Genomic DNA, 17,682 nt, shown 5'->3' with positions numbered 1-17,682 from the left:
CAAATCCCCGCTCCTGTCAGCACAGCCATGGCCGAGCCCCTGGACACCCCCAGAGAGCCTGGGAGAGCCCAGCCTGGGATGGGGGGATGTGTTGGGATGGGGGGATGAGGGGGATGTGTCAGGATGGGATCTGTACCGGGATGGGGGGGATGTGTTGGGATGGGGGGCTCTGCCGGGGTAGGGGGGATGTGTTGGGATGGGGGATGTGTTGGGATGAGGAGCTGTGTTGGGATGAGGAGCTGTGACGGGATGGGGGATGTGTTAGGATGGGGCAGTGTTGGGATGGGGGATGTGTCGGGATAAGGGGCAGTGTTGGGATGAGGGATGTGTTGGGATGAGGGGATGTGCCAGGATGGGGGATGTGTGAGGATCAGTGTTGGGATGAAGGGCAGTGTTGGGATGAAGGGCTGTGCAAGCCCTGCCACCCCCTCCCCAAGAGGCCACCTGAGAGACCTCCCTGAGGGAAACACCCGCAGTGGGTGGGGTTGTGGTGAATCCTCCAGCCCAGCAGTGCAGGGGTTGCACAACCAGCACCAGCAACCCCCTCACACCCAGCTCAAGGTTGAAGAGTTTGGTGGTGCTTGGCCACAACACCCTCCTCCTCAGGAGCCAGAGGATGGGCTCCTCCATCCCTCACCTGATTTACTGTCCAGGTGTTTGCTTTTATGGCACTTACCACATGCATGGGTCACAGGAGGACTTGTGCAACAGGGTGGAGGAGCTTCAGCTCATGTTTAAAATCAAACTTAAGAGGACAATTGGTTTCAGAAATACAAATGGGTCTAGAGGCACAGCAAAGTTAAGAGGGCTCTTGGTCACTGAAGAACCAATGCAGCAGAAGGTCTTGCCAAGAGCAATGCAGTTGTAGAATAACAGATTTATACTTTGTCTCCCCACCTACTTTGATTCTGTCAAAGCTGACATACTGTCTTTCTTCTGGAAAAGAATCTGGTTGAACATCTTCCCTTTTTTTAAGATCTTACCACGAAAGCCACAGCAGAGCAGATTATTGTGTTTAAGACTGGAGTTTATAGTTTGTCACATCCCATAAAATTGACCACTGCAGGGTAAATAAATCCATCTTTTCCCCAATTCTAACTTTACTAACCTACCTTCCCCACCTTCACATTTAAAAGCAGCATGCTCCACTCACTGAAGTAAAACTTAACCTAAAAGTCATCAAGGCTCCATAGCCCTTCCCCCAGAATGACCCCCAGACCCTCACAAGTATCTGCATTTCCCAAATGAGACATAGGCAACCAGCATAACTTTTTCTAACACAGAAATGCTGTGTTCATTTTATAGTTTACTTACAAAAACATAAACATTTCAAGTTCTGTTAAGATAGGCAGCTGAAGGCAAAAAGGCATTTCAAGGCACAGAGTATCTATAATCCACATTCCACAGCCATTTTCAATATCCTGAAGGACATTCAACTTGCACAAAAGCATCAGTGAATAAAACACCAGACAAGATACTGGGAGCACAAGCAGCTCCCTGGCCCAGCAAGGGCATTTTACACCAACCCCAGCTTTGTGCAAACTACCCCAGTAGCACAGGAACTTAAGGTCCTAAATCTTAGTTCAATAATACCATCAGAACCAGCTCTCAGGAACTCCCAGATGTTTCCTGGAAATGCAGCTGCATGGCAGGCCAAACTGTTTTGTTTAAGGGCAGTCCATAAGCCTTTCCTTGTCAAGGAATATTGAGTGGTTCCCTTGCTTGCAAGAGAGAGGATGCACAGTACAGAGCTTGGAAGGGCAGCCACTCACACTCACACACACTCACACACACTCACACACACTCAGGGAGGGTTTCAGAGGACAGTACAGGGCTCACAAAGAGTCACAGTGCTGAACATGACATCCCAGATCTTCTGGACTTACTGCAGGAACCCATCTGCCTGACGTTCAGGGAAGCCAAAGAAAAAACAGATGCTCTCCTGACTGCTCAGCAGCAGGACTTGCTCCATCAGAAGGGAGGTGGGAAGAGCTGGCCTGGGTAAGGGAAGGCTCAGAAGGGCTGGGGGGGTGTCTTGCTGGAGTTAGGCCACTGTGGAGGGGCATCCTGCTGATCAATTGACTCGTAGGCACTGCGATCCTGACCTGCATGGGGGACACCTGGATGGGGAGAGAAGAGAACAAGCTTGGGAAAAAACCACCCAAACAAACAATATCACAAGAATCCTCTAGAAGACATCAACACCTCAGAAACACACCACCCTTAGCTGCTCAACCAGCTCCTCAGCACCTGTGCTCCTCACCAGGCAAGAAGGAAGGAAATTCATCCAAGAAAGGCAAACAACTGAGATGATTCTGAACATGCCTCTTCATTCCCCAGGAACTACTCTCTTGGAAAGCAAGACCTGCAATACCACATCCCACTTAACAAGCTCCTGTAACAGTGAATTTCAGCATGATCAGGTTTGCTATCTAGTGGAAAAATGAGCAAAACCAGAAGCAGCAGGAACCAGAGCTGGCTGACAGCATAGATTTAAGAGCATGATTCACCCGTGAACCACTCTTCCCAATAACCCAGCTGTGCCTCAAGTGTGCCACACCATGGCACTGAGTTTTAATCCAGATTGCTCCCAATTGCAACTATTAACAATCTGCCTGTGGTGCAAGACTGGTAGAAAATGATGTTACTGTCCAGGGATAAGCAGGGGAAGGAGAGAGAGAATGTACATGGACAGCTCTTTATTTATAGGCCAGGTATCTGCCATGGCTAGAAAGCAATCTGAATTAAAGGTGGGCACCAAACCATTTCAGAGGCTTGTTCTAAGCAGTAAGGATGCTGCCAAGCAACAAAAAGGATTTTGTGTGGAAAGAAAATGAGACAGAACAGATGAGAAAAAATGCAACACTTAAGTTCAAAAGGAAAATGCCAGATAGCAAGAAAACGAGAGAGGAAATCTGTCAGGCACATTATACAAAACAACAGCAGACAGTTTGTCCTGAAAAATCTTGAGAGAAAGACAGTTCAGGAGAGGATACAACAACATAAAATGTCTGAATTCCAGCCTGTGTGTGCCTGAGAGGAGACTCTGACAGTATCATGCTTTTACTGGGACACTGTGGCTGGAAAGGAGGAGGAATACTCCCAAATCCCAAGCAAAGGGCTGAACTCCTCAGTGATACCTACATTTTCCATGGGATACAAATCTCAAATCCCAGTTACAAGCCCAGAGAGCAGCCAATAAAAACTGTCACAAACGTGGCTGCAGTGGGCTCAGAGGCTTCCTGAGCCAGGTCAGAGGTGTTTGGCATCTGCAGGAGCAGGGGTGGAGAAGCCACCCACATCCCACTAACAGAGAGATGCACATAGCATCCCAAGCCATGGCCTCTTCCATGGCCTCTCCTCCTCCTAGGTTTCTGCAGGAAGTTTCTCTTCTTCCCTGGCACCAAAGCAGCAGAGGTGACAGCTTCCAAACTCTGGAAGGCAGTCACACCATCCTTTGCCCTCTTAAAGCATAAAAATAACTGCACCAGGCTGCTGGTTCTGCCAGGGTGAACTCCCACACAGCAAACAATCCCTGGCAGCTGCCCCAGCATGAACCAGCACCAGGGATGTTTGGCAAAGCTGACAGCCCCAGAGCACCCTGCTCTCTGGCAAGGCTGCTACATAATCATTAGCAAGTACAACCAGGAGAAAAATCAGTGCCTGCAGGCAGAGTCCCATGAGGTGAACACCAGCCCTGCTTTCCAAGTGAGGAAGCAGAGGTCCAAAGCATTTGAGGTAGCTGGGACATGAGGCCCAGAAAAGGCAGGGAGTTAGAGATGGAGCTGCTTTCCCTCATGCATAATTAGAGGGGGTGCTGCCTCTACTTTACCCCAGAAGGAAAAGAAAAGGTTGGCAAAAATAGAAGGACAGTCAATGCCTTCCAACAAGCACACTACTGCAGGAGGAAGAAGAGAGGAAAAGCCTGTCAGTTTTATTGAGTAAGAGAGAGAGCAATGGGATCAACTGTGGGCAAAATGGCTGTCAGAGGAGGAGTCCAGGTCTGCAAGGGAAGAGAGGAAGAGTGTAAATTTAAGGCTTAAGTCACAGCAGAACCACCAAATGGGAGAGGGAAAAGGAAAAGGAAGGAAAGGGAGGCAGAATTCAGCTGCACAGAGCTCAGGACAAAGGGTCCCTGGTCTACCAAAGCCCCCCTGAGCCTGAGGCAGGGGCAGGGTATGTGGTTACCTACGATCAGGCTGTACAAGGGTCCCTGGTCTCCCAAATCCCCCTGAGGCAGAGGCAGGGTCAGGGTGTGTGGTTACCTATGGTCAGGCTGTAAAAGGGTCCCTGGTCTCCCAAAGCCCTCCTGAGGCAGGGGCAGGGTGTGTGGATACCTATGGTCAGGCTGTAAAAGGGTCCCTGGTGTCCCAAAGCCCCCTGAGGCAGAGGCAGGGGCAGGGTGTGTGGTTACCTATGGTCAGGCTGTAAAAGGGTCCCTGGTGTCCCAAAGCCCCCTGAGGCAGAGGCAGAGGCAGGGGCAGGGTGTGTGGTTACCTATGGTCAGGCTGTAAAAGGGTCCCTGGTGTCCCAAAGCCCCCTGAGGCAGAGGCAGGGGCAGGGGCAGGGTGTGTGGTTACCTATGGTCAGGCTGTAAAAGGGTCCCTGGTGTCCCAAAGCCCCCTGAGGCAGAGGCAGGCTCAGGGTGTGTGGTTACCTATGGTCAGGCTGTAAAAGGGTCCCTGGTGTCCCAAAGCCCCCTGAGGCAGAGGCAGAGGCAGGGTCAGGGTGTGTGGTTACCTATGGTCAGGCTGTACTCCCCTCCACGCTCCCGGTACATCCGGTACAACAGGTAGCAGGAGACAGGTTTGAGGAGGAGGCTGAAGATGGCCATGCCTGCACTGAAACGTTTCTCATCAGTCAGGTGGTTGTTTGGAGGGTAGAAGACAGAGATGTGAATGATGTCTGTGAGGACTGTGAGCAGCAGGCCAGCCAGGAACTGGAAACAAAGGGAGAAGGGGATGTGAACTGAAGGGGGGATCAAGCAGGAGGAGTTACAGGGACAGCATCTGCTCTGCAAGCTCCAGGCTCACACAGTCAATGCCTTCAGCTTTGTGTCACACATTGCCACCCTGTGACACTGCTAGGCAGACAAGACCTTCCTAAATCAACCATCTTTTCCCAGGCAACTCTCAGCAAGACAAGAGGGCAGGGTCTCAAGTTGTGCCAGGGGAGGTTTAGGTTGGAGATGAGAAAGAATTTCTTTCTGGAGAGGGTGATCAGGCATTGGAATGGGCTGCCCAGGGAAGTAGTGGATTCTCCGTGTCTGGAGAGATTTCCAAAGAGCCTGGATGTGGCACTGAGTGCCATGGGCTGGGAACCACGGGGGGAGTGGAGCAAGGGTTGGACTTGATGATCTCTGAGCTCCCTTCCAACCCAGCCCATTCTGTGATTCTATGATCTTGCATTTTGTGCATTTTCCTCACACCTGGCAGGTGCCTTCTCATGGTCTCTGTTTAATGTTCAGAGAGAGGGTTTTGTAAAGCCCTTCCAACTCAAGCATATTAAACACTGAGTCCTCCCTTGGCATTACAAGTCACACCAGCAGGTAAAAAAAGGAAGGCTCAAGTATGCCTGGCCTCTGAGGAGTAAAATAAGCAACAGTGACTGCTTCTCACCATGGTTTACAGTGCTTAGAGATTTATACAGTCTCTTAAAAAAATAAAACAAAAAACCCCAACCCAAACAAGGAATTTTACTTGCTCACTGCTGTACTGGGAACAGCTGAAAATCATCACTGACTCACAGCAGCCCTCTCTGCCCTCCACCCTCTCCCCAAGCAGCCCCATGGAGGCAAATACCCTGACACTCACCATCATGATGGCATCAAGGGAATCTCTCTGCACAATGGCCCAGATCCCCACAGCGAGGACACTGAAATTTCCCCAGGCATAGGAGGCTGGAAACATGTAATTCATGCATCCCCTGGCAAAGGAGACAAAAAAAAAAAACCCAAACAACCCAGCCCACATTCACAATAAGCCTGCAAGTTTGTTTGCATTCATCCCTGTTCCCCTGCAAACACCTCACTCTTTGATTTAGGATCTTCTTGCAGACAGACAGGCACAAACATGGAGTGCTGCCTCCCTGAGAACATCCCATCCCATCCCATCCCATCCCATCCCATCCCATCCCATCCCATCCCATCCCATCCCCCCATCACTCACCACACTGTCAGCAGCCAGTGTACCAGAATGATGGCCTGTGAAAAAAAAAGAACAAAAACACAAAACAGAGAAATGACAGGTCAGCAAGTTGGAAGAACTGTGAGAGGACAGACATGAAACAGCTCCATCTGGTTTCTGAGGGACCTGGCCCCAAGAACCAGTGCAGAAAGCTGGGGCAGCAACTGGAGCAGTGAAGACACAAACCCATTTTTCTCTGTTTTTGCTGAGTGTTTCGTGTGGTGCTTACACTGCAGCCATTCATTATTGTTGTCATCTCTGTCAAAAGCTGATCCAGGGCCCACTGACCCTTTTCTAAATGGATTCTTGATTTTGGAACTGCAGAAGAGTTTGTGCAGACAACAGGACAGTCTGATTCACACCATGCCACACGTTTTATACATGACCAACCTGGCATCCCAGCACCAAGAAGTCCAGAGACAGCCACACCTGCAGCTCCGAACAACTTCACTCCAGTCCTCAGTAAATATTCCTTTTACCTCCTGCCAGTCTGTTCAGAGCAGTGCTTCAGCCTCACTGCAATATTAACAGACCTGAAGACACCTTCTAGGGACCTGAGACCTCATCACTTTTCACTCCCAGGGAAGCCAGCAGAGCCCAAATGGCAGCAGGAGGACAATGTTGTCACTGACTGTGCAAATGTCCCTAATGATCCTGAGCCTTGTGCTCAAGGGGACAAACCCAGGGAGAAAGCATCTTATTGTAACAAGTGACACAAGGATTCTCTTCCAGCAGCACCTGACATTTCTGTAACCAAGGAGACATATTCTACATAAGACAGCAAATGGGAATAAGAATGTACCACTTGAGTCTTCTAGACATCTATCCATGTGCACTTGCTTGTGAGCCTGCTGGCCAATCTCAGTGAAGGGAAACCACTCATCACTCTCTAAACATCTGTAAAAACCAGAATATAGATGGCAGGCTCCATGAGCAGCCTCAGAAGTGAAAGGATGAAGCCTGGACACAGCAGAGGATCCACAGGATCCACTCTTCCATTTCTTCCAGGTGTGAGGAAGGCTCCGAGTGGCATTTATGCGGACATCAACATAAGGAAATAAACAAAACCACCACCAAAATCCATCTGAAGCACACTCCTCTCACATATTGCCACACACACACAAAAAAAAATTAAAAAATAAAATAGGGAAATAAGTAGCAAAAGGCCAAAGTACTTTGTCAAAATGGGAAGAATGTATGCAACTTGGGCCCCTCAGCTCAGGAAGGAGCTTGAGGTGCTGGAGCAGGTCCAGAGAAGAGCAAGGAGGCTGTGAAGGGATCCAGCAGAATTGCTGTGAGGAAGGGCTGAGGGAGCTGGGGGTGTTGAGGCTGGAGAAGAGGAGGCTCAGGGGAGACCTCATCACTCTCTGCAACTCCCTGAAAGGAGGTTGGAGCCAGGGGGGGTTGGGCTCTTTTCCCAGGCAACTCTCAGCAAGACAAGAGGCAGGGTCTCAAGTTGTGCCAGGGGAGGTTTAGGTTGGAGATGAGAAAGAATTTCTTTCTGGAGAGGGTGATCAGGCATTGGAATGGGCTGCCCAGGGAAGTAGTGGATTCTCCGTGTCTGGAGATCTTTCCAAAGAGCCTGGATGTGGCACTGAGTGCCATGGGCTGGGAACCACGGGGGGAATGGAGCAAGGGTTGGACTTGATGAGCTCTGAGCTCCCTTCCAACCCAGCCCATTCTAGGATTCTACGATAACAACCCCTCAAACCTACAAGGAACCCATCCTGCACCATGCCCAGGGGGTGAGGTCTGCACTGGAGCTGGTTCTTGTCCCTCTAGAATGTCACAGCCAGGGAAAAAGGAGCCGTGTGCTGGGCAGGCATAGCCCAGCCTGGTGACCCAACTGGCCAGGGTTGACCTGGCAGGAATCTCAGGGTTTGTAGAGATGGAAGAGGAGCTCCCCAGGCAGCATGGGCTGGGAACTGCAGCAGCAGTGGATCAAGGGTTGGACTTGATGATCTCTGAGGTCCCTTCCAACCCAGCCCATTCTGGGATTCTATGAACTAATCATTAAGACTAAAAAAAAAAAAAAATAAAGATCTCCTGACATCCTGTTACATTCACTAACTGATCCATTACAAAAGTAGTTGCTCAAGAAGGGAGTTAATAACCAGTGAGGCTGTGACACGAGTGCAGCAGAGCCAGGAAGGGAAGGGCAGAGGAGTGAGCTGTGCCAGGAGCCCTGGCACACTGCAGATGGCTCAGGAGTCCCAGCTCTTCCCTCACTGCATTGCCCCAGCTCAGCTCCTCAGCACTCACCCCCAGCAGCCTTGGCTCTGTCATCCTTTCAAACCCTGCTCAAACAGATTTTTATTAATGACTGGCTTTAATTGTTCCTGAAAGGCTACAAAATGCTTCCCCAGCACCGCCCGCTTCCCCTTCTCCCAAACTGTACCACAGAGACCAGGCAGAAACTGATAATGAGGAAAACACAAGTTGATCTTGAATAAGAATGGAGAGATGCAAATAGCATTTACTCAAGAGATTATCACAACATCAGGGAAATTCTTAATTAGGTAGTGTTTAATTGCACGTTACGTACCCACAAGACCCCTCAAGGCTCAGCACTTAACATAATTAGACAGGGTGGCTTTTTTTATTTATTTTTTTCTTTTTATAAAAGCTGTCTAGATCAATATTACCATTATTAAATTATGAAGCCAGACCAGTCCTCAGCACAAAGCCAGGTAAGGTAGGGCTGATAGGATGAGGGACTGCTGAAATAAAACCAATAACCCTTCCTGGTTATTAGTCCAATTTACCTGACAGTTCTTCAGGGCACTGTGGAATTACCTCGTGGTCCTGGTAACATGGGAGATGCAGTGTTAATGAAAAACATTCTTTAAAGCTACAGTCACTATATTAAATAATTTGCAAGCAGTCTCCTGATGTGACCACAGAAGAACTCAGTTTTTTTCCATCTGTTCAAGGTGCAGCCAAGGCAGACACAGATTTCTGCTTTTGAGACAAAAACTCTCCAGACTTGAACCAGTGCTGGGAGCAGAAAATAAGAAAGGTGGAACCTTTGTCCCCATCCCTCCTGAGGACATCAGAAAGATGAGCATGTGATTCAAAGCATGGAATTGAGGAGAGCTGAGGGGAATTCCTATCTCCTCTGCAAATCCCAGCATGTGATGGAATTAATTGCCAAGCATAAAAAGAGCCCAGATCTGCCTGGGTCTTCTTAGATGGGAAACTCTTTGGAACAGGAACTTGCTCCTTGAAACATGTTTGAGCACAGAATCCAGCACTGGGCTGAATGCTGACAAATGTAAAAACCCCATTGTTCCAAATCACAATTCTTTTCTTACAGCACCTTTAAAAATCCTACTTAATTTCTTTCTTCTTCAGAGTGAGCTCTGTGACTGACACTGCCCTGAGGATGTACTAGCCAAAAGCTAGATCTGAGTGGCCACCTGTGAGTGAGTCACCTGTGAGGATGCTCTCATTATGGTAACAGAGGTAATCATGAGAGTGGTTGGGCTGCCCAGCAGGGGTTGGCTTGGCTCTGTACTTAGAGATTTTTAAAAGTCAGCTGAATTTTAAGTTGAGCTATTTGATCTGACTTTGATGTTAGCTTTGCTCTGAGCAGGAGGTTGGACCAGATGTCATGCAGAGGGCTCTTTTCATCTGATTTATTCTGTGACTCCATGTCCATTTAAAAATGCCCAAGCCAAGCCATGTGTTTCCAGGCAGGTGGATAACAGGGCATTATCCAGGCTTCATCACCTCAAACTTTGCATTCTGAAGCTCTGCATGGTTATTGCAGTAATCCTGGGTGTCAAACACAAGGTGAAAAAACCCCACATTTGTACAGCTTCCCACTTGCTTCGCTGAGCAGTGCAGTTAGGGCTGAGCCAGGAGATGCTGTTTCCTGAGCATGTTCCTCATCCACTCCAGCACAAAGCCTGCTACATTCATTTTATTGCTCTGCAAGGCTGAGAGAGACCCTGCTGTGTCCTGGCACAAACACAGCTCAGTCATGCAGTTTTCCTGGGGCTACTCCTATCACGAGGCTCCTCTTCTTTAATCTCCCAGTAGCTGTAAAACAGATCGTGCCAAGGAGCTGCAGTTACCATGTGATATTTCCAGTCCCTCTCTGAGCAATCTTCCTGACCTTTGGGACATGTTTCAGGCAGGCCCCAAACTCAGGAAGGTGTTTATTTACTGACTCCTGATTCCCCAGCTCTGCAGCCCCAGAGCAGCCCCAGGAAACCTGACAGCTGGGAAATTCTTAATGCAGAAAACGACTTGATGAGGACAGGGAGAAATTTGGGAATGGGTGTCTGAAACCAGCAAGGAAAGGGAACATTTTAGTTGTGTTGCCATGGTGACTGATGCATTCAAGAAGTCCCTACTTCTCAGCTCCCCTACTCCCACCCCCCATGGCAGAACCTGCATTTCATGTTAGCAAACTTTTTTAACTAAAATGTCTTGATTTTGCACTGCTCTTTTAGCATGGGGAAGAGGACAAGACCTCTTCATCTTCCCAGTGCCCTGGGAATCACACAATAGTCCAAATCTGTCACAGCAAAGGATCAGCTACTTTCCAGAATGGAATATAATCCACATGCCAAGCCTTGAAAAAAAAAATCCATTTGCTTACCTCCCCCAAACAAGGGAAGCTGCTTTTCTAGGGAACTCCTAAGTGAGGGAAACAGCCTCAGGTGAGCACTGAGCTTTTACATAGCACAACCACATGAAGGCTTTCCCTGAACAAAGCTGAATTTATAATGGTGCCTGAGATATTATTCCCCCTACCCAGCTCGAAACCCACTGCTCACAGCTTTGTGAATTGGCAGCAGGAAAAGACTGAGGGGATCAGGGATGCTCCCACTCCCTGGGCAGATTTAATCAAACAAAGCACCTGAAAGTTGTTGTGCCAAGAAAGATGCCCCAAGTAGTGAAGCTGGGAAAAGGTAGAGACACTGAGGAGTTTCAGGGCTCTGAGTATAGCAAAGGCAGGAAAAGGGGAAGGAAAGGGGAAGGAAAGGGGAAGGAAAGGGGAAGGAAAGGGGAAGGAAAGGGGAAGGAAAGGGGAAGGAAAGGGGAAGGAAAGGGGGAAGGAAAGGAAGAAGAGAAAGAGAAGAGAAAGAGAAGAGAAAGAGAAGAGAAAGAGAAAAGAGAGAAAAGAGAGAAAAGAGAGAAAGAGAGAAAGAGAGAAAGAGAGAAAGAGAGAAAGAGAGAAAGAGAGAAGAGAAAAGAAAGAAAGAAAGAAAGAAAGAAAGAAAGAAAGAAAGAAAGAAAGAAGAAAGAAAGAAAGAAAAGAAAGAAAAGAAAGAAAAGAAAGAAAGAAAGAAGGAAAGAAAGAAAGAAGGAAAGAAAGAAAGAAGGAAAGAAAGAAAGAAGGAAAGAAAGAAGGAAAGAAAGAAAGAAAGAAAGAAGAAGAAAGAAAGAAAGAAAGAAAGAAAGAAAGAAAGAAAGAAAGAAAGAAAGAAAGAAAGAAAGAAAGAAAGAAAGAAAGAAAGAAAGAAAAGAACCACATCAGAGGAATGCTTCAGTATCAAACACCAACCTCAAAAGCAAAAGAAGTTACTTTAGCATACTCCAGCTTCTTGGCAAGGATGTACTTCCCAAAGTGAAAAGCATAATGTTCCCATATCTCTGGCTACCAGATATTCAGCAAAACTTTCAAACTGCCCCAGCTAAAGCCCCCTGTGCAACACAGAAGGAATTTGAATTACCTAGCACAGGGATAACCCCAAAGTCAGTGGGACCATCTTTCTAAACTACTCTGCCCCACAAGCAAAAACTTTGCCTCCTCCAGATCCTGGGCAGTGTTTATTCTGGATAAGCTCTTGTCAGCCAGCTGGAAACCCCCAAGGACACAAGTGGCCACCCGGCTCTTCCCCCAGCCCTGTCCTTGCCCACTGCCCCTCAGCAAGGGGGAACTTCACAGCCATTGCCCGACGACCCCGAGCTTTTGACACGCTTTGCCCGGCTGACGAAAAAGCTTTACAAACACCAAGCCTTCCTCCTCGGAGGCCTTCTGGACACAAAACCACCCAGGAGAGGAGGGACCAGGCCGGCCCGGGCCAACCTCCCGCTTCTCCCCTCACCGCCTCCCGCCGGGGCCTCGCTCAGCGCCGCGGGGACAGCCGGAGGGGCAACCCGAACCCCCAAACCCCCGGGGGCAGCCGGAGGGGCAACCCGAACCCCCAAACCCCCGGGGACAGCCGGAGGGGCAACCCGAACCTCCAAGCCCCCGGGGGCAGCCGGAGGGGCAACCCGAACCCCCAAACCCCCGGGGGCAGCCTGGGAGCAACCGGAGGAGCAACCCCCAACCCCCGGGACAGTCCAGGGGCAACCCCCAAACCCCCGCGGGCAGCCAGAGGGGCACCCTCTAAACCCCCGGGACAGCCCGGGAGAAGCCGGAGGGGCACCCCCCAACCCCCCCAAAACCCCCGGGACAGCCAGAGGGGCAACCCCCTACCCCCCGGGACAGCCTGGGAGTAGCCGGAGGGGCACCCCCTATACCCCCGGGACAGCCCGGGAGCAGCCAGAGGGACAACCCCCCAAACCCCCGGGGGCAGCCGGAGGGGCAACCCCCACCCCCCCCAAACCCTCGGGACAGCCCGGGAGTACCGGAGGGGCACCCTCCAAACCCCCGGGACAGACTGGGAGTAGCCGGAGGGGCAACCACCAAACCCCCGGGATAGCCCAGGGGCAGCCCCTACCCCCCCAAACCCTCGGGACAGCCCGGGAGAAGCCGGAGGGGCAAACCCCAAAACCCCCGGGACAGTCTGGGAGCAACCGGAGGGGCACCCCCTAAGCCCCCGGGACATCCCGGGAGCAGCCGGAGGGGCACCCCCTAAGCCCCCGGGAGGAGCTCGGCCCTTACCTTGAGGTTGACAGCGGGCAGCTCCATGGCAGCGGCCCAGCCGCCCCGTCACTCCCGGCTCTGGAGCCGCCTCAGACGGGGTTGGGCCGGGCCGGACCCCGCGGCCTCCACCGGGCTGGGCCCGAGCCGCCCAGGGGAGGGAGATGGGGCGGGAGGAGCCGGGACCGCCCCGCCCGCGTCCCGGAGGAGGAAATGGTCCCGGAGACTCCGGTGAGCTGAGGGGGGATGCACGGCACTGGGTTTGCCGAAGGGAAAGGCACTGGTAGGGTAAAAATGCACCTGGAAGAGGTCGGTGACTCCAAACGCCCAGCCAGACGGCTCTGCCCGCGGCTTACACACATCTGGCAGCCCAGAGAGGGTTTGAAAGGATTCCCGGGGTCCTGACGGGATACCTGGGATCTTGACAAGATAACCTGGGATCTGGACAGGATTCCCAGGATCTTGACAGGATACCTGTGATCTTGACAAGATACCTGGGATCTTGACAGGATACCTGGGATCTTGACAAGATACCTGGGATCTTGACAGGATTCCCGGGGTCTTGACAGGATACCTGGGATCTTGACAGGATACCTGGCGTCCTGACAGGATACCTGGGATCTTGACAAGATAACCTGGGATCTTGACAGGATACCTGAGATCCTGACAGGATTCCCAGGATCTTGACAGGATACCTGGGATCTGGACAGGATTCCCGGGGTCTTGACAGGATACCTGGGATCTGGACAGGATTCCCAGGGTCTTGACAGGATACCTGGGATCTTGACAGGATTCCCAGCGTCCTGACAGGATTCCTGGGATCTTGACAGGATACCTGGGCTCTAGGGGAGTCCTGGAAAGCGAATGCCAGCAGAGGAGTGAGCAGCTTTCTGGAGAAAGAGAAAACTTTTGTGCACTAAGGTGAGGAGTGAAGAGGCTCTTGATAAAAAGGTTTAAGCACTCAGCTGTACCACCCGCTGCCTGCCAAGCTCTGGTCAGGTTTGGGGGTTGAGCCATGAGGCTGGGAGAGCCTTAGTTGCTTCCTTTGGCCCTGGATTTCCCGTTTTACAGCTGGGGAAGTTGAGAAGTGAGCAACCCAACCACAGGCAGTACAGCTATAACTTTACCTTTTCCCATCCAGTTCACAACAGGAATCTTCTCTGGAGGTGTGGCAAATGAACCGAACCAAGAAGTCAGAATGATCTCTCCCAAACCCTCCCCTCCTTGCCCAGTGTGTTCTTTACCTCTCTCCAGTGTAAGACTCCAGTATTTTATGAGGTCAGTGGCTTGGTTGTCATAATTTCTTGTTGCAGAAAAGCCTCTAAGGAATGAGGAAAGAGTCAGAAGCCCATTGCAGAAGCTGAATGTGGAAATGCATGAATCACCCTTCAGTCTCACTTCCAGCTCGAGCAGTGCAGTGCAAGGTTATTCATGAGAACCATGCAATTATAAACCTGCACTTGAACATTCTCTGTGCTGCAGATGTAGCCCTCCCCAGCTTGTCCTTCACTGCACCGAGTGCCATCCACTGCTCAGACACAGCATGCCTGAAGATCTCCCAAAGCAAAGTATAAAAGACTCTGAAAATCCCCCATGGAATCTCTGAATGTGCCACTACAGATGAAAGACCGAAATGTAACTCACCTATTGCCACACTCCACATGGGCTCTGACTGCATTTCCATTTCTGGGCCTTGCAGGGAAGCCCGACCTCTGCTCACAGAAGTCATGCCATTTTAGGTTGGAGATTAGAAAGAATTTCTTTCTGGAGAGGGTGATCAGACCTTGGAATGGGCTGCCCAGGGAAGTAGTGGATTCTCCGTGTCTGGAGAGATTTCCAAAGAGCCTGGATGTGGCACTGAGTGCCATGGGCTGGGAACCACGGGGGGAGTGGAGCAAGGGTTGGACTTGATGATCTCTGAGGTCCCTTCCAACCCAGTCGATTCTATGCTTCTATGATTCTATGAAATGGGATCAATTCCAGTGGTCCCAGTTAAGGACTGGATTTTACCCTGAATATAAAGGCTGGGATGGGGTAGGGAAAATTCAGGAGAGACTTTGGATAGCCATATTGCTGGCTCGGTGTTTGTGTGCAAAGTGCAACAGTGTAGAGAGACATTGTCAACCAGGTGCCTTGAGTTGCCAAAGAGTGGGTGTGAGTCCACCTGTGCCTGATTAGGACAGGCCCCTATTGGGCATGAGCAAGACCAGGGGGCCAATAAAGGTGGGACTCACACCCACAGAGGTAGGCACCTTCAGCTCACTCTGGTGTGAGGTATGGAGAGGCCAGCAGCTCATCGAGCCTCTGGAGCAGGAAAGGCTCTTCCCACTACACTTCTACCCTAGAAGCACTGTGTGGTGGCTGGAGTCCTGGAAAGACCAGCAGCTCGTCGAGCTTCAGGAGCAAGAATGGCTCCTCCTGCTACACAACAGGGATGCCCTTCTGCCAGGGTAGGTATCAGTTAAAGGAGAACTGTTTGCTTGAAAGGCAAATTCCCCTGTCTCAGTTTAAGCACTGTTTAGATGCAGCAGTATCTGGGTATCCTTTCTCCTTTCAGCATTCTCACCCAGTCTGACTGAGACAGCGTCTCGTCATGGTTTATGCAGCATGAGCCATAACTTGGATTGATGTGACTGCTGTTAATGCAAAACGTTTGTTTCCCCTTGTAAATAAAAGCACTTTACTTCATTTTCTTCATCAATGTATCATGCAATTAATTCAGCCCTCCTTATTATATCCAGGACTTGCATGTCATGGGCTCAAGGGACTTAGAAATGTCTTAATGATCTCATGGATATGAAAACCAGGAGAGCTGTAACAGACACTCTGCATTTGCACAGCTCTTACACCTCTCTGATCTGGGGGGGTTGGTTGTTTTTTATCTCTGCTTTGCTTTGCTTGTGCCTTGTAAATTGCCACCCTGTGTAACCTGCTGTCTCTGTTCCCTTCCCTAGGCTTGATAACTCAAACCAAAATAAACATGGAGAGGAAGATAAGCAGCCAGTTAAAGAAGACCTGCAGGGAGGGAGAAGCAGGTGACCCAGGAGACTAGACACAGGATATGGAGATTTTCCTGACTAGAAGACTGGTTCAGGTGAGTTAAGCTCACTGCAATTGATAGCCAGCAAGTAGCTGCTTTATGTCAAATATATTGCTGGCATGTCTTGTGCAGGCTGAGTAAAAACCTAATACACAGCTGGTTCCCTTCCTGACAGCATAAAAATGAGGCTAATAAGGCAGAAATGCTTTTCTGTGCTGTTCCAGGATCCTGTGCCCTTGGTTGGTACGATGATAGCAATTCCATGAGGAAGCAGAGGAGCTGATACAATTTCTCCTGCTGTCCTTGTCTGGGCTGTGGGGATGGAGATCAGCTCCATCCTCCCAGTTCTGCCCTTTGCTGTCACTCACCTCAGGTCTAGTCTGAAGGTCACCAGAGCTGCCCCTGCTTTCTTTGGATTGTGCTCCTGGCTGTGGAGCCAAAAATGAGGTGATCAATAGAGCCTTTTGGAATAAGCAGTGAGGAAGGGTTTGTCCTGGCTCTACGAACTCCCCTTTTAAAACCCAGAGGGAAATCAGCAATTGGAAGCATCACTTGGATTGGAGGGAAAACTGAGGGCACTTTGCCATGCTGGTGGGAAGCCTCCTCCTACAACCTTGCTGCAAAACAGGCTCTGGCAAGATGGGCTGGGGAGTGAAGAGCTGTGGTAATGTGGGGTCTTACCAAGCACACTTGGAAGCCCTTTCCAGTCTCAGGAAGGAAAACAGCTCCTCTGTTTTTCTTATATCTACCTAGAGCTTTTGGATATAGCTGGGGGACTCCTCCTGAAGATTCACTGGCACTCTGGAAAATGAAGTGATACCAGAATTTGGTTTATGGGGTACACATGATCACTGAGAACATTGCAAGGGAAAAAAAAACCAAACAGAACAGCCCTCATTTTTTCTGCTGAAAGAGGTGAAAGCAGTGCTTTTTGCAGGCTTTATGTAGCAGTGACTGGCATGGACTTGAGCAATTTAGTATAGCATGGGTTTGTAATTGAAGCACTTTCACCCACTGGGGATTGACAATGGGGTAATTACTGGGGGGTGGGAAGGGAGGGGAAGAGCATTTCAATAAAACACCCCCAAGCTAAAATGAATGCAGACTATTACAGACCTGAGACAGAATGATTCCCAAGTGTTTTAATTTGTGCTTCCACTCCTTGTCTCCCTTGCAGTCATAATTCTGGCAACTGCCAGCAACATTCCCAAGATTCAGCAGCATTTGCAGAGCAGGCAGCTGCTGGGATGATTATATCAAATCAGCATGCTGTCCTCTCTTTTCCACATCTAATGATTCTCACCCTTGGATAAGTGGTTTAAAATGATGCATACCCCTTGGACACATTGTGAGGCTGCTTAGAGCAGGAGTTTGGGTGGGACTCTGTCACCTTTCTTACATCCATGCCCTGCAATTAACTTTAAAAATTATTCCACAGAGCCCCATTATGGCTGGTTTGGGCCTGATCCAAAGTCCTTTCAGGACTATAGAGAATCTTGCAAGAGCCCTGGTGTAAGCTCTCAGAGGGCAGTAGAGAAGCTGAGCTTGTGCAAATTAATTTGAGTTTCTCAAACAATCAGTTGAAAAGCACATATAAACCCAAATTTCCTTGACGTTTGTCTCCCTCACTCTTA

General features: G+C 49.9%; 1 protein-coding gene and 1 long non-coding RNA gene across 6 annotated transcripts; one reads left to right on the top strand and one right to left on the bottom strand.

The window, feature by feature from the left end:
- Window positions 1-1,265: 1,265 nt before the first annotated feature.
- AGTRAP (angiotensin II receptor associated protein) lies at window positions 1,266-13,149 on the bottom strand. 2 transcript variants are annotated; one of them, XM_008491219.2, is made up of 5 exons: window positions 13,030-13,149; window positions 6,168-6,202; window positions 5,814-5,925; window positions 4,741-4,939; window positions 1,266-2,120 (listed from the first exon to the last, which is right to left on the bottom strand). In XM_008491219.2, the coding sequence occupies exons 1-5, from the start codon at window positions 13,054-13,056 to the stop codon at window positions 2,014-2,016; spliced, it is 480 nt and encodes a 159-aa protein (XP_008489441.1). In that variant the 5' UTR covers window positions 13,057-13,149; the 3' UTR covers window positions 1,266-2,013. The 2 variants fall into 2 exon arrangements, with proteins under 2 accessions (XP_008489441.1, XP_030319409.1); XM_030463549.1 differs by lacking the exon at window positions 1,266-2,120 and adding an exon at window positions 3,908-4,003.
- Window positions 13,150-13,189: 40 nt separating this feature from the next.
- LOC115599492 lies at window positions 13,190-16,060 on the top strand. Of its 4 annotated transcripts, none has more exons than XR_003988461.1 (4): window positions 13,194-13,239; window positions 13,839-13,929; window positions 14,150-14,286; window positions 15,963-16,060. It is a non-coding gene; the product is annotated as an uncharacterized LOC115599492 (long non-coding RNA). The 4 variants fall into 4 exon arrangements; XR_003988462.1 differs by having other exon boundaries at window positions 13,819-13,929; XR_003988463.1 differs by having other exon boundaries at window positions 13,195-13,239; window positions 13,799-13,929.
- Window positions 16,061-17,682: the final 1,622 nt, after the last annotated feature.

This window comes from Calypte anna, chromosome 21 (genome assembly GCF_003957555.1).
Source record: "Calypte anna isolate BGI_N300 chromosome 21, bCalAnn1_v1.p, whole genome shotgun sequence".
Lineage (NCBI taxonomy): Eukaryota > Metazoa > Chordata > Aves > Apodiformes > Trochilidae > Calypte > Calypte anna.
Note: the sequence above shows the minus strand (reverse complement) of the source record. Positions and strands in the feature narration are given on the sequence as shown.

What these genes read in the sequence shown, in the direction of transcription:
- AGTRAP (XM_008491219.2), bottom strand. Translation starts at nt 13,056, where the DNA reads ATGGAGCTGCCCGCTGTCAACCTCAAG. An exon ending in TGCCCGCTGTCAACCTCAAG is followed by an intron (nt 6,203 to 13,029) that starts GTAAGGGCCGAG and finishes TTTTTTTCACAG; the next exon opens with GCCATCATTCTGGTACACTG. An exon ending in CACTGGCTGCTGACAGTGTG is followed by an intron (nt 5,926 to 6,167) that starts GTGAGTGATGGG and finishes CTCCTTTGCCAG; the next exon opens with GGGATGCATGAATTACATGT.